We start from the raw sequence: 17,451 nt of genomic DNA on the forward strand, positions 1-17,451 counted from the left end.
GCACGTTTACTTCAACTAAAACGTATACCAAATTCCTACAAACATAAAATTCACAAAATAACTATCATTTACTAGTTCAGAAGTCAAACAAGAAAAATGAGCGTTAATTTACAAAATTTTCACAGGACTAGTTTCGATGGTTTTACCGAACCATCATCTTCAGCTGCAAAACCGCCAACACAGGACTAGTTTCACAGGACTAGTTTCGATGGTTCGGTAAAACCATCGAAACTAGTCCTGTGAAAATTTTGTAAATTAACGCTGATTTTTGTTGTTTGACTTTTGAATTAGTATTTATTCGGCGTGTTATTGTGTCTTAACTATCATTTAATTAAAATATAATTAAATTCAAAAACACTACTTAAAATATAAATGAGCACATACATTAAATTAATACATACATAAATACCCATTTCGAATTTACTTTAGTTACGGCCATGGGATCCAAAAGTTCACGAACACTGTTTCACACAACACAGAATAAAGCCAAATACAAAATTTCCAGATTTTTTCCCGATTTCCCCCCTTTTCCGATTAAAGAACCGTAATCCGTCCATTAATATCACATGACATATCCCATGATCTCTCATTTCCCTCACACAAAATAATGCGTAATCGGAACTGAGTACTGCTCACATTATTACCAAAGTCCCAGGTAGTAACCTTTATCGCCTCCAAAATGTTGCCAAACTACCAGTTACCATATTGTAAAGATCAACCAAAATAATAAAGCTCTCAGTGATAGGGAGCCCATTAAACAATGCATGCTCCAAGTTTGTGATACTTTCTGTCCAGACAAGAAAAATAAATTTGAGACTGTAAGCTTATCTCGAAAAACGATGACTTCTAGAATCGAAGACATCAATAAAAATCTGACGTCACAATTAGAGTCAAAGATTGGCCAGTTTAAATTTTGCTCTACGGCTATGGTTGAAAGCATTGATATAAATGATATTTCTCAATTAGCATTTTTTATAAGAGGTGTTGATGAGAACATTGAAAATACCGAGGAACTGGCATTCATGTGTTTTTTTAAATGGAACTACAATGGGATGTGATATTTTTTATGAATTTCTGAAAGGGTTTTAACTTGGGCCTATAACAAATATACATAATATTACGGCCAATGGAGCACCAAATATGACAGGAAAAAAAATTTGAATTTCTAGGACTCTTTCATCAAAATTATCCAGGGAATAATGTTATTTTTTTTTTTTCCTACATTGTGTTATACAAGATTATCTATGTAAATCTGCAATTGAATATGAAACCAGTGCTTGATGCAGTCGTGAAGCTCATAAATACTATTCCATCTTATAGGCTTACTCACAGGCAATTTCGAGATTTTCTTCAGTGAGTGCAATCTGTATACTCTGATGTACTGTATTACACGAAAGTAAGGTGGCTTAGTTCAGGATGTGTTTTCGAGTGAGTTTGGCAGCTGAAAGACACAATAGTATTATTCATCGATGAGAAACAGAGTTCTGCGGAGTGCGAAATTTTAGATGGCTTTCGGACTTTGCATTTTTTACAGATTTTCTTTGTCATATGAACAACTTGAATGTTAAGATGCAAGGGAAAAATCAATTTATCGACAATATCTGGGCCCATCTCAAAGCTTTTAAACTAAAACTTAATCTGTTTTCTGGGCAGCTAGCTAAGAATGACTTGCTTCATGTCCCGAGGTTAAATTCAATACCCTCAGTAAATGAAGAGAAGCTTAAACTGCGAGTGCGCGCCCTGGGTCCAAAAGACCCAGCTCATGTTTCTTAAAGAAAAACCTGTTACTCTTCAGGTAAAAGTATTACATTTATGCCAAAAATTTATGATCAAACCTAAAAAATACACAAATTATAAAAATTAATTAAAAATTAATATAAAAATTAATATATTAATATTTTTTTACGAAATAATTTTTTAAAGGAATAGAAAACCGTTAATTAATACAGAAAAAAAATAGCATACCTTTACTCTATACTGATTCTTTATTTTCTTTATTATAACCATAGACAGAGTTAGCAATGTTAGCAACACGTTGAACAACACATTGTTGTATGTTCCAGACACACAGCACGTTTTGGTTTTTATGTCCTTTTTCGCTGAGCAAACACCGCATCTTCTTTTTGCTTCCGATTTTTTCTTTTTTTGTGGCGGTTGTCCATCATCATTATTTCTGAACTTTGGGCATGCAGTTTTGCCCAAAGTTCTTTCGGAAGAGATGGTATCGAAGCACGAAATTTTGTTTGTTCCTCGATGAAGCTCAATGCAAAATGTTTCAGAAATAAACGGCTACTTTTATATGATTTAGGAGAATTTTTGGACAACAAAATGAGTATATTCGCATTTTTTACAGCGGTGTTTAAAACAGAAAAAAACACTGCCATAGGCCACTTTTTAGATATTCTTGATGTAGAATATGAAGATGACATTTCATCAACTACGTCTACAGCCACTTTCGTAAGATTGTAAAATGTTACAATTTCAGGCTTCTTACATTCGCCTGCTTCATTATCAATTGCATTGTCATGATGCATTGTTAATAACAAATTCACACATTTATTTTTTTTAGGAACGTATGGTACCAAAGTTGTATCTTTTTGAAAACCAAAAATTGACAAAAACACTTCTTGATTCTTACCGGAAACAAACTCTGTGGGTTAGTCTCTTTTGTTTTTTTCAAATTGTTCCAACAATAGTTAGCTTTTTTTTTAGCAGATCCTTTGCAAGATTGTAACTTGTATACCAGTTATTTGTAGTGATATTTCGACCCGATCCATAGAGGTTTTGGCACAGTCATTTTATGATTTCATCCGGTGAGTTTTTTACACAATTCGGACATTGCGGTTGTAAACCTGGGTAGATTTCCAAGTTCCACGTATAAAACGTCCTTGCATCAACTAATCCAAAACCTTTTATGCCATATTTCGCAGGTTTATTAGGAATATACTGCCTGAAGGAATATCTTCCTCGGAAAGCTTCAAGTTTTTCATCAAATGTTATGAACTCACCGAGAGTGTAATATTTCTGGCAGTTATTTACAAAATCTTCAAAAAACTCTCTTGTAGGCATAAGCTTATTGTTTCCTGATGACGCGAGTTCCTATGTCATCAAAACGCAAACATCTTGATAAAAAAAAATGTTTGTAGGACATAGTTTTGTGGAAAATTTCTAAGCTGGTTCCATCTGTTGCCCACAGATCCCGCATATTACATGAGATGACTTATGAACACAACAAAAATATAAAAGACCTATAAAAGTGCGAATTTCAATTAGAGTAGTGTGACGAGCATCTCTTTCTCTCTGAAAGTTGTCAGAAATAGATGCAATACAAATATTTGTATAACTGACAACTTTGAGCAACACTTGTTCACTTAGTAAAAGCTCCCACGATTCATTTGGAGTCTGCACATATTTTGCCTTACCGATGTTTCCAGGCATGTTAGTAATAAAGTTATGAGCAAGCGTTCTAACATCAGCTTTAGGCTTTTCTTTAAACCATTCCCCCCCAATAAAGCAATAAACATTATTCTCAATTTCATTTTCAGAATCCATCTCGATTTCTGAATCAGTATCATGAGAACTAAAAAATTCAAATTATGACTTTCATCAACGGATTCTTTACCAGTTGATACATCATCTAATAATTTTTGCAAACGTAACATTTCTTCTTTGTAGGATAAATTACACGGCATGCTTGCAGCTTTCTGTACTACCATGAACTACTTTACAGCAATGTGAATAGGCATGCTGTGTCTAAAAGACCTGATCCAATCAAAACAAAACTTCGAATCAAATTTCCGGTAAAAAACTCTAGAAACACAAAGAGGGTGACCTTGGAGGAGACTACACTGAACCACAACCACTTAGGAAAAATAGTGGTGCTTTCAGAAGGGTTAATTTAATCGGATGTGTCCATTGGACCCAGTGCATGCACTTGCAGTTTAAGAATTATGAAGATGGCTTGAAAAAAAACTCCATTTCGAGTTCAAAAGCAGATTTCAAGATTTTAGTGCCATTCAAACAGAACTGGATATTTTTACCATGCCTTTCGACGTAAATTGTGAAGCAGTGAGGTCAAATTTGCAGCTTCAATTAACTGAGTTGCAATCTAAAAACCATCTCAACCACTTGTTTCTAAATATGCCAAAGTTAGGGTTTTACAAATCACTATCAAATGTGAGTTTCCTAAATTTAATAGCTCAAGCACAGAACAGTGCTATGTTTGCTTCATTTATATATGTGAACAAGTGTTTTCAACTAAGAACCTTAGAAAGAAATATCTCAGAAGTAGAGCGACAGAGGAGCATTTAGCCTCGTTCCTTAAAATAATACATCTCACTTCGAACCTCAATATAATGAACTTTTAAAACTGAAATTGCAATTTCATTCATCTCATTAACATATTTAAATTGTAATACTTGTATACTGTTTTTTAAGTTTTAGAAAAATTTATCTTGGTCTGCCAAAGACTAAAAAAGTTTGCCCATTCCTGCCCTAGACCATAATGCTTCTTCCTCCAGCTTGGACCCTTCTGGCAATTGTTGCAGAGTGTTTGCTTTCCTATGTTTCACCCATATACGCCAATGTCCATCTGTCCAGTGGAACACGATTTATTGAAAAAAGCCACCTGTTGGCACTTAGTGGACATCCGTTGCAGTCCTGGTGTGTAAATTCCAATCTTCATCGCCGATGAACTGCAGTCAGCACAGGTACTTTAACCAGGCATCTGCTGTGGATGCCCATTCGCAGCAATTTTAGCTGAGCCATCATTTAGAGGCCCCTTGGTTCATCTGGGCAGTCAATTGCTCAACGGTTACACATCTATTCGTCAAATGTCTCTGTGCAGCCGTCGTACACCTCTAAATTCTATGGTCCATGGTGCACCACATTTCCCATGTTGCAGATTTTGGATAGTGCCATTTTGCCATGCACAGCATACTTTTACCACGGCAGCATGCGAACAGTTTACAAAATTATCCATTTCGGAAATGCTTCTAACCTTGTCCCAAAAGCCAATGATCGTGCCCTTTTGGACGTCAGATAAATCGTTCCGTTCCTGCGTTACTCCAATGATTGCAATGTTTTCTTCCACTTTATGCTGGAGACATCGCACAGCTGGTGCGACAAATGTTTTCCGATTCTCTTGAACACCCTTTATATATGCTCCACTGCAATGTGCTGCCACCTGCCTTCAGTGATTGGTTGTTTCATGTTGACATCTAAAGTAGGTAGTGGTCACATTAACCCTCTCGCCGTCCTCGAAAATTTCTCCCCAGCGGCCCTGTTTTTCACAGCGTGTAATGTTGTTTTCTCTGTACATACATAACTTCCGTAGTGAATGAATGTAAATGAATATTAATTAAAATTATAAGGAAATAAAGCATAATGGAAAAGTAATAATATCTCTGCTTATTTCTAACAGCAGGATTAATTTGATAGCATCTGATCCAGGCGGTTCACTCCTCCCATTTTGTTGTTGTAATCTTTTACAATTATTGGTCTTTTACAGTTCTTTTTTGTGTTTCAACATCATTCATAGAGTTATTATGTACTGTACTCATCAAACGTACATCTTTCTTGTCTTTCCAATTCCCAACCTCATTTTTTCTCTTTTTCTCCTGAGTTGACGATCTCTCACTGTCTTGTATCCTGTGTAAAATGGCGCGAATATTCATAAAACCTGAGGGGGTGTAATTCAATTAGAAATAGAATGCCTGATTAGAACTGCCCTCTAGGAGGTATTTGAACAAACAAAAATAAAAACTCAATTAAGTAAACATTTAGAAAGTGTTTTAAACATTGAAAAGTTTTAAAATGTAGAAGAACGCTTGAAGTGCATTACGGCCGCCCTGCAGAAGTTTCCCTTGAACGCGCTAGATGAGTTACGGACGACGAAGAGGTTAATGTGACTGGACTGTGTAGATTAGTAAGTGTAAGTACTGTATAAAACTTTTACATCTATAATAAAGCAATAGTATTAATTTACACAAAATTTCTCCATCATCATCAATATGCTACTTCTGGTCTCTTATTTAATGTTCACAGTTAGAAGTGTTTTGTTGTCTTAATATAACAAGCTTAAGTAATTAAATATTTAATTAGGTAGTATTATTATAAATAAAAGTGTTAATAAAAACTCTGATAATATTTATTTGAAAATGGCATACTATTTATATTAGATGCTCATACCTGGACCAACCATATTTTTTACATGCACTGTACTTTTTCCACTTTTTAACCTCCCCCCCCCCCAAGAAACCTATCATCTGTGCAAAAACAAAACTGGGTGCAGTTTGTTAGAAAACTTACAATGAATGTGGGTGAAAGGTAGATGAAAATATTAATTAGCCAGGGAATTATGCATTTAGGATTTATTTCTGATTTGGTATTGCTTTTGAGAAATTTTCTAACTTAAAAATCTTAAATAGCATTTGAACAAGAAAACTGTTGTTTCAATTTTTATTTAAGAATATTACTTATTATTTAAAATAATGTTATTATTTTAAATAATAAATAATATTCTTAAATAAAAATTGAAAATAATGTTTTTTTTAACAAACTAAAAAAAAAAAAAAAGAGAGAGAGAGAGAGAATATTGTTATTTACTATAAACCGTGAATCACATCAGAAAACAAAAAGTACATTTTGATATCAATTTAATAGGCAAATTAAATATCATTACGTTGTGAAATTAGAAGTTTTCAATATTTATTTCTATCCTGAAGAATCAAATAGCTATTTTACATGTGTATTCTAAACAATATCCATGTAAGAATAAACTCCCTATGAAGTTAATTATTAAAAGCGAATTTAATATTGAATGCAAAGAGCTACCCATGATATCATAAAATATTATTATGGCAAAAAATAAATAAATAGTAAATTGAAAACAATAAGAAGATAAATTAATAGCAACGCAATAGTATTTACCATCTGATTATGAAGAAAATCTTAATATTAAATCTAACCAAATCCAATTAACTGGAATCCAAATGTCTGGATCTCAGATTAAATTAGCATTCAGCTTTCAGGATATAATATCTGAATTACTGCTAGACGTCAGAAAATTACACACTAGTACTTCCTTTGATTTACTGCGAAGTTTCAGACTTCCATTCATGCGATAATTAACATTCTATGGGCTAATTTTACTTACTTTTACTTGAAGCATGTTGTGCTAGTTTCACTGTCATGCGCTTAAATATAAAAGAGTATGTTCACTCAAAGAGGGAAAACACTTATAAACCTGAAGATGAAATAGATGATTATCTATTACATTTCTAAATTAAGGTAGAATTGGGACACAGGATCATAATACATTCCAATGCCAGCTTTGGGAGGCACTTTAATTCAGAAGTTTTCTCTCCTAGTGTATTACCAAACCATTATGCTGGTTTTTAAATTTTTTTTCTTCAATTTATGTAATAATTTAATACACTGCACACCATTTAATCACGTAGTGAATTAATTTATACGAATGCGATTAATTTTGATGATATACAAATGTGTATATCATCAAAATTAATCTACAAATTTCAATAAGCATGTACTCTACAAACATTAATGAAAAAAAAAAAAATTTGATTATATGCCTCCTGTAAAAAAAGAATACCTTAGTTTAATTTTAACTGAACAGAAATGCATTTGTATTTATTTTATGAACCCTAAAAACATGCCTTAGTTTTAATTCAGTAAAAATTAAAATAAGGTAACAAGATTTATTTTATAATTCATATAAATAAAATTTTATGGGTTCATTTTAGATTGCTTAAGGTACGTGTTTAAGCAAATAAAATATAATTACACTATTTTAATATGTGTAATTACATCTTTTTTTTTTTGAAGTGTATAATCGTTGTTGAAATCAAATATTATAAACTAAAATATAAAGTTTCTCAGCGTCATCCCGCCAATGAAATTTTCCGAATACCTGCATTGGTTGCGGTCCCCGTTTCTTCCATATATTTGGATTTTTATACTATCAGACGTATCTGCGATGCAATTTAAATAAGATTCAGTTTAATAACAAAATTTAAGATGTGGCAATATTAAAACTCACCTCCCAACATTCAGGTCCGTCTGTAAATGACATATTATTTATCGTAATGTACAATTAAATAAAAGTATGCTTATGAAAATAATACATATTGTTTTTGTTTGATAACACTAAAATACAGTTACGGTTTGAAGTTAGTTTCGATTTAAGAATGCAGCTGACAAAAATTTTCATAAATATATTTTGCTAGAGCAAATTAAGTATTTAATTAAAAATAAAAGAACAGTAATAATAATAGATGAACAATCATGATTTTTAACATGGGAAAATTCAGTATTCTGCAAAGAATACTTTTTCCTTCTTCAGTAAGTTTTTTCCTCAAATTTCTAGTTGCTGTCATCCTTAATAGATGGCAGCACATGGACTTCTTTTTACTTAAAGCAACTAGAGATATATAGGAGATCTTTACCTATCCCATGGAGTATAAAATTTAACATATATACAGCAAGTATTATTATTAGTAATATGATTATTTTTCTGAGGGGGAGGGACTGAAAAATAATCATTAAATTAATCATTCATAAAAAGTACAACAGCATGAAAGCCTTACAGCATGAAAGCTGTAAATTAATTTTATAATTTGAGGAATAAAATACAATCATTAGTGAGCAGAATATTATAACGTTGATAATAACGCAATCCATGACATTAAAAACATAAACATTTTTCATTCGGCAGTAAGCTTCGCCGCCTGGCTACTCGATAAATGTTTACATTTGGAACTACTAAGATGGAACAACAGCGCCATCTAGTGAACTAATGCATCGAGCTAATGCAGAGTCCTCTAGTGTACATCATGATAACCAATTGTGCAATTTTCCTATTTCTGCTCACTACTTTATTATTTTTCTGATGTGGAGGTACATGGTTTTGAACCTTAGGCACTCCGTAACGTATAATCACTGGCATTGGCATATTTTCTCTACAGTAGTTTATAAGTATAGTCCATGGAGGTTAGAATAGGTTCTATCCTCCATGGTGTAGTCAGAGCAAGGAGGTTAACCCCCTAAAGTCACAGCCCAAATAACCAGCCATAATCCACAATTCATATATTATTCACAAAAGCAAAATGACGAATCCCAAATAAACTGAACGGATTTATTAACCTTGCATATTACAGTAACATGAAACTATATGATAATATGCCAATAAGGCACGTTGGGATTTCATAATTTAATATCTCCATAAATTAATCTGAATATATGGCATTCATACTAAAACTCATCGCTTATTAACTCATTCCTTAGTTCAGTTCTTATTTTATTGCTGTTACTATCAGTTTCGCTGCCAGCCTTCGTCTGGCTTTTAAATGTACCAGAAAAATGGCTGAAGGGAACAAACGTTAAATTTAAAAACTGCGTAAAATTTTACTCTGCAGAACAACTTCATAAAAAAAAAGTTATTACGTATAACAAAATTACAATGAAATAAGCAATATCTCTTAAAACAAATATTAATTATCCTAATAAATAAATTAACCACCTTCTCTTTGCAAAATCTTAAGAACTCAAATGGTATAAAGGAGGTTTTAAGGATTTTGTTTCCTAAAAAAAATCACTCAAAACTTTTCACTATCTTAAAAACAGTGAAATGAGCAATAAATAACATAAAAGAATACAAAAAACAAAAAATTCTGAAAAGCAAAGTATAATTAATGATATTTAGTATAATTAATGATATTTTATCTGGTGCTACTTTGGTAGGCGGTTGCACCGATTTTTGGCGATTTACATTGGGGCAATTGTTGGCGTGGTTTTTACAGTCGTCAGCCTCCTTGAAAAATGCTGTTTTTACGTAGTTCACGTATAGTAAAGTATTCGAATCTTTAAAAAAATAAATATCGCTAAAATAATGGATTAATTTTTTGTTAAAAATGTTGTTTGGCACAGCTTCAGTCTAGCACACCCGGATTTAAAAAACAAATATCGCCAAGAGAGGCGATAAATGATATGATGTGGTAACCCAAACTCTTCGCCAAACGCAATGTAAACAAGAGGACGGAATTACGGTTACAGCTAATATAGTAGTCAGTTACATTTATTCAATTTCAATACAAATTACCGAGATATCCGTTTACTCAATATTTAATGCACGTGCTCTGTATTCTTACTTTTCCGGCATACTATTCCCTTAAAATTTGTCTCACGCTGCGTTGCAGGGAGGAAATACAACATTTTTTTATTACAATTCTACTAAAATTAATATCTAAATACACAATTCGTAACACTGTTATTGGCGATTGTTTAACGCTTAGATACCGTGAATACTATTTTGTATATATTTTTTGGCTACTTTGGAGGTAATATTTTTGCGTTTAGTTATTGCTTGCTCTAAAACTGCTGTTAGTGATGTTGTAATTAAGTATCAGGAGATTTTAAAGGAGAATTTCTGGTGGGAGTTTTCAAGCAAGCGTAAAAGTTTGGGAAAAGATATTTTATGCATGAATTAACAAGAGAGTATGACTTTTTAGAGGATTTTTGATGCACTGTGGATTATTACGTTCGTTGTGAAAAATGTAAGATACCATGCTGGTTAGTTAGTCAGAAAAAGTCATCGAATGAGTATTTGGAGATGCAAAAAGTGTAGGACTGAGAAATCAATTAGGCTAGAATCTTGGTTCGCCTGTAGTAAGCTCAATTTTTCTGGAAACATTTTTTTACGACACGAATCAATCGAGTTGCTTATGCGCGGGTTTCTGCAATTCTCCGATTTCTTTTAAGTGAAAGCAGATTTCTTAGTTTATGAGCAATGCAGAGTTTATTACATGTCTGATTTTTAAGTGAAAAGAGATCGCTATATACATGGGCAAAGCCAAGGTAGTGCGCAATGCCGAGGTTGTGCGCGATGCCAAATTTGTGCAATTCTGACCTTAAGTGAAAATAGATCGCTGTGTTCATGGGCAGAGAGAAAGTAGTGCGCAATGCCGAGGTTGCGCGCGATGCCGAGTTCGTGCAATTCTCTGACCTTTTTTAAGTGAAAATACATCGATGTGTACATGGGCAAAGCCAATCTAGTGCGCAATGCCGAGGTTGTGCGCGGTGCAGTGTTTGTGCAATTCTCGAATTTTTTTAAGGGAAAATAGATCGATGTGCACATGGGCAAAGCCAATGTAGTGCGCAATGGGGAGGTTGTGCGCAGTGCCTAGTTTGTGCAATTCTCGGAGGTTTTTCAAGTGAAAATAGATCGATGTATACACGGGCAAAGCCAATGTAGTGCGCAATGCCGAGTTTGTGCAATTCTCTGATATTTTTAAGGTGAAAATAGATGGATGTGTACATGGACACCGGATTTGTGCAATTCTTTGATGTTTTTCGAGCGAATACGGATCGTTGTGTACAAGGGAGAACGAGATATTGTGTGATTCCGAGCTGTAATGTAACGTATTTTATATGCAATGTTTAATATATCGTTTGTGTATTTTAAATTTGTATTGTTGTTTTAATCGTGAATTATATTTAAGACATCATTTTTCATTTAAATTGTATTTTTAATTTTTGTTTGTTTTTGATATGTTTATAACGCTTTCCGACTTACGATATATATCGATAGCCCGACGATCTACTCAACAGTAGCAAAATTGTAAACTTTGATCCTATAAGGAAATTTTACCTCATTATTATAATACATAGTGTTTGCTATCGTAATTGCACTTGATAATATGAGTTCTTTGATAATGTGTGTGTGTGTGTATGTGAAGCATTGCTTAGTGTTCCAAATTTGTAACATTTATTTTCTTATAATATTTTCTTTCATTGTGAGAAATTAGATTTTTTTATTTACTCGTATTAATGCGTAGAATTCTAGTATGCCTGCCTACAGAGAATATGATGTGATTTAGGAATTTAAGAACCTGTTTTTCATTAATGTTTAAAAGCACCTAAGCTTTAATGAAATATTAGTTTTCATTAATGTTTAATGAAAACTAATTTTTCATTAATGTTTAAAAAGCACCAAATAATAACTCTTATTTTCCTTTACTTTGTTAAGTGTACTTTCATTAAAGCCTTTCATTAAGCACTTTCATTAAAGTTTAAAATTTTTAGATAATAATGAAAATTGTCTAGTTACTGGTATGTAAGGGATTATGTCGCTACGTAACAAAACGTTAATTTGTAAATATGATAAAATTGATATGTTCCAGAGTATTAATTTAAATTAAGAAAATTTTTTTTTTATTTGTATAAATGCTGAAGCTTAAAAATCTTTGAAAATACTGAAGCTGTATGAAATACAAGTATGAGAGACTGCGACGTGCATATTCACAAAGCCTACAGACCTTTCTATTACGGTTTGCTCTGATTGGTTAAAACAGGAAACGTAGGGTTACAGAATGTGCTTGGCGACTTTCGTTTCATCGCCATTCGTATTTGTGTATGAGCGGGGTGTATTAAAAAGCGTTAATATAGGAATACCGCATGCTGGAATAAAATATAATTTTAGTTATACTTACTCATAATTTAAGTAAAAATAGGTATCCGACGCCCTTAAATGTTTATTGTATGTTTTCGTTTGGTTTATTTTTCGTTTTATTTTACTATATTTCCCCGCGATGTTCAGAAATGGTTAAGTTTAGACCTAGCATAACACTTGTGTATGTGCTTCGAAAGTTATAATTACCGTAGCCATATTCAATTCATACAATGAATATGGCTACGGTAATCTAGATATATATATTTTCTAAACAATATATATATATATAATACGAGATACCATCATAAATCTAAGCGCATGATGGTACGATTAAGCGATTAAACATTTCGGCTACTAAAATGTTTCAGTTATGATGTGACAGGCTTCCAAAGATATATAAAATACATTGTGATATTACAGGATTACCAAACGTTTATCAGACATTTCTTCTGTACATTTTACATGATACCCATATTTTTACATTTCTGAGTACTTTCACAATATATTATGGTACAATATACTAAATTGAAATGATATTGGCAAACCATGGAAAAGAGCTACACAACTCGCTTATGGAGTGACAGTGTTACTTTGCAATTCGTAGAGATACCTGGATTAAGCAATGTTGAGTTACAAAATAAATGTACTAATCAGTATATTTAAAACTCTAACATAAGTTAATGCATATTTCATTTTTTTTTTTTTTTTAGAATTTGCTATCCTGAAATAGTTATAATAATAGATTTTAGAAATACATATGCAGTAAAGTTGTATGTGGTCTGACATATTTAATGCTTTTAACTCCTGTTGGTTCAAATTCTATAAAATACAATGCTATATTTCATTTTCTACATACATAAAAATTTAGTTAAATATTCTAAGAAAATATATATTTTGCAGTATAAACACAATTTTAGTAATATAGAATGGAAGGACCAATTTGTCATTAAAAATTTCATCTTTCTATTTATAGTATCTCACATCTATATTGCATACTGAACTGAGAAGCAGCAATAAACTTTGTTTTATTTTTTATATTGTTTTATATTTGACTTACGTATAGGTAATGTAAACAATTAGGATAGATAGTTTCAGAGATCACGTGACTTATATATATAGCTAATATAAACTAACAAAGTCATTCTTCAAGATCATTCAAGGTCTTCTTCTCTTGCGAAATGTTTTTCATTCCATGTTAATGCATGAAATTATCGCAATATCAAAGAGCTTGAAGCAAACTATTACTTCCAGTTGATCGTTTGTAAATAAAATCTATTTTTTTATGAATTTTATGGTTTAATTTTAATTATAAGCGCTATGCATTTTTTAATATTCGATTCTTCTGTATAATGGACATTGATAACTATACGTGCTTGTATAGTTATTATCAGTGTTTCGAATTCACAAATCAATTACCTAGCAATTAAAAAAATGTTTAAAAGCAACATATCTTTAGAATCCCTGATACAGCTTTGCCATACATTTCTTTTTCAGTCTTTTCTCAGTTTATGATATCAGCGTTCAGTTTTCTTCATAAGATGATCAACCTTCCTGACATTTACTTGTGGCTTTCTTGTCATTTTGGCTTTATTTGTTTAGCATCACTTTCTTCGCACTTACACCACAAAAAATTCAACAACTAAATTACAAAACCTTGAAAGGATCTTGAAGAGTGTTTTGGATTCCGACCGCATCGGCTTTTACCTGTAATTGAAGAATACTCTTGGTAACGGCGGTAATTAAAATAAATAAATAAATATTAAAATAACAGCCTAAGTGCCAGTGAAATCGGCGAAAATTCTGGGCTGTTTGAGCTAAGATACAATTAAGATTTACAGCATTAATTTGATGGCAGAAATGCTACTCAAAAAATAAAATGCTATTTTTAAGATATTAAGAGATGAATGAGGGTAGTTAAATTAACATAACAGAAAGTTAAATTTCAATGTTGTTAACGTAATTTGAGACTATACATAAAAGAGACTACTCTAACTGGTTTAATATAGTTAACAGAGAGTACTTCAAACGTCGTATAGAGAGACGCTAAAGCCAGAAATAAATTTAAGTAAAGCTGACGATAGCGAGGAACAGTAAGACAAATCTGGCGTAACCTTTAAAGCTAAACATTCAAACTCTCAGCTTAAATATACAGAAACTAACTCGCATTCTGGTGAGGACTACGGTCAAATCATACTAACTAGTTCATTAACATAAAATATTACATAATAATAGCCCAAACTGGTGGTTTTGTTGAAGATTAAAGCAAGTATACAAGTACAAGTTGCTGAACACATCTTTTAAATATTGAAAATTGAGAGACCTGGTGGAAAAGAGTTACATGCGACACATTTAATGATTGTGAGTTTTCTTTGCGCAAGTAATCGGTGTCCGCCGAAAACACCGCGGCAAAAACATCGCGCTCGAAAATGTCGCGGAGAAAACAACGCAAGGCGAAAACGCTATGGTACAAAACATCGCGGGAGAAAAGAAAGCAAAGGCAAAACACTGCAATTCTAAAACATCTGCACACAAAATATCTTCGTCGAAAATAAAGCGGTAAAAAACTTCCCAGTTTAAAAACATCGTAGTCGAAAATATCGTAGTAAAAAATGAAGTACCTACAAATCATCGCATGACGATAACATCGCAGACATACATTTTTTCAGGCTTTAATAATTATAAAGGATACTCGCATAATGATTTGTGAGCGATGGAAAGATGGATAAGTTTTACTTTAATATATTTTTATTAACTAATAAATATTTTCTGAAAATGTAAAATGGAAACTTAAGCATAGAAAATTAATGCAACTTACAGCACTTAATAGATTTTAAACTGACATAGTTAATTAGCAAAGGTAATTGATAAATTCTTTTTCGTAAAGTTTTACTTGTAATTTTTCATGAAAAGTATAATCTAGAAAAGATTAGAAAAAGGAAGATAAGTAACTACATGTCCTTATGTATAAAAAATTGCCAAGTTAATTCTGAGATCTTTCACTTTTCTTCACTTTTGTTAATCTGATACTTTTATAGTGAAAATTGTTTCTTGTTTTGTTTAAATCTCTTTTGTTTTTATAAATCTATTAATTAATAAAAATTGTGAAAGTAAAAATTATCTTTCTTTCCATCTTGCGCTTACAAATCAGTATGCGGATATTCATTTACAATTATTAAAGCCTGAAAAACGCATGTCTGCGATATTATCGTCATGTGATGATTTGTAGGTACTTCATTTTTTACCACGATATTTTCGACGACGATGTTTTTAAACTGCGAAATTTTTGAACCGCTTTATTTTCGACTACGATATTTTGTACCACAATGTTCTAGAATTGCGATGTTTTCTCTCTGCTTTATTTTCTCCCACGATGTTTTGTAACACGACGTTTTCGCCTTGCGTTGTTTTCTCCGCGACGTTTTTGTCTGAGATGATTTTGCTGCGATGTTTTCGGCTGCAACCTAATTAGGCAGCATCTGCATTTTCTGTTATGTATAAGTACTGCAGTTACTATAGCGTTCATTTATTTTCTGAAAATGCTCAAATGAAAGTTTCTAATTTATGATATTTGGATGTCTGTAACAGTGTTGTATACATGAAAATAAATGTTTTGAATAATTAATCACAAAACTAAAATACAATATTTAATCGTCCTTTCTTATGAATATTTTACCATCAAGTACAGCCTCAAACAATTTTTCTCAGGTTCGATTAAATACCCCAATTGAATTTCTTTAATTATACTGTCGTAAGTAGATAAACACATAATCGTAGCTACACAAGCATTGTTTTTATCTAAGTCTATAAGTACCACATTAACACATTAAATTCACAATCAAAATTGAAAACAAATAATTATCTTTTCCTAATAACGGAACTAAACACCATTATAAATATTGACATTCAAAATATGTAATCATCTCTATATACTATAAGGAAGTGAAAAGTTTTGGAATTCCGTAATCTAAGAAAACAAATCGCATGATGCTGAATGATAACTTTATGGCGTCAGACTGCACGTGAATTTATGTAAGTTGTCCTTTACACACTCATTAAGTTTAAGGCGGATGGCTAGATAATTTTTTTTCTAAAAGTCCCTCATTATTAATCTCGATATTATCATCTATGTGTCTGAATTTAAGCTAAAAAATATTATTTACGTAATTGATTCATAAATTCAAATTCTTTAGTAAAATGATAAAGCTTACAGATATAAGTTGAATAATTAATGCCAATGGGAAATTCATCAATTTGCTGGTACATATTATTTTTTAATTTATGAAAGTTGTTAAAAAGGGGGCAGAGAAGAAAATCACTCCATTACTGATTCTGCCTATAATTTGATTAATTTCTGGAAAAACGTTTTGCAAATCTATTCAGTTCCTGTAAATTTCTTTTAAGCGAAAGAGTCAAATAAAAATTTTTGAATTGTAACAGTTGATAGCCTTAATAAAAATTCTTCTTTTACCGGTTGCTTTTACCGATTAGCCAACAAAAATTATGAAGCTTATATTTTCGTGTGAATTAGTCGACTGATATTTTAAGCAGCTTAGCAAAATACAAAATATGTTTGTGCATTTTTGAATGATTCCGATAAAAAATTTAAAAAAGCAAATATTTTGGAATAAGATTTCTAGCAATAGCGTAATACTTTCTTATTTTAACATTATTTTATTATAAGAAAATGTAGGTCTATCGGTAACTATTTAGCTTGCAGTTGTTTCAGATGCTGAAATAGAATTTGATACAAAGATCTAATTGCAGCATTTAAAAATATTTTTAGAATTTCTTAATTTTTTAATTAAAACGATTTTCAGTTTCTGAAAATTTTAAACGGTAAATTTTGTTTTAGGATATTTTACATTTTTTTGTAGTTCTATAAATAATTGAAAAAGCTAAAAAACACAATATTCTCCAGCTTTTACTGAATCATGTGGCTCAACCCAGAGCAATTTGTAGTACTAAAGATAGGAAGAATGGAAAAA

At 31.8% G+C, this 17,451-nt stretch overlaps 1 protein-coding gene across 1 annotated transcript in view; it reads right to left on the reverse strand.

Annotated features, from left to right (window-relative positions):
- The window catches only part of LOC118190330 (KICSTOR complex protein SZT2-like), a 279,720-nt gene extending 271,526 nt beyond the window's left edge, over positions 1-8,194 (reverse strand). Inside the window, exon 1 of the mRNA XM_085818640.1 lies at positions 8,060-8,194. Within this exon, the coding sequence (XP_085674766.1) occupies positions 8,060-8,092 (33 nt within the window). The 5' untranslated portion in view covers positions 8,093-8,194. The remainder of the gene's footprint in view (positions 1-8,059) is intronic.
- Between the last annotated feature and the right edge of the window lie 9,257 nt (positions 8,195-17,451).

Source organism: Stegodyphus dumicola, chromosome 6 (assembly GCF_044657685.1).
Source record: "Stegodyphus dumicola isolate Sdum_Otavi_A_Nest chromosome 6, ASM4465768v1".
Classification (NCBI taxonomy): domain Eukaryota; kingdom Metazoa; phylum Arthropoda; class Arachnida; order Araneae; family Eresidae; genus Stegodyphus; species Stegodyphus dumicola.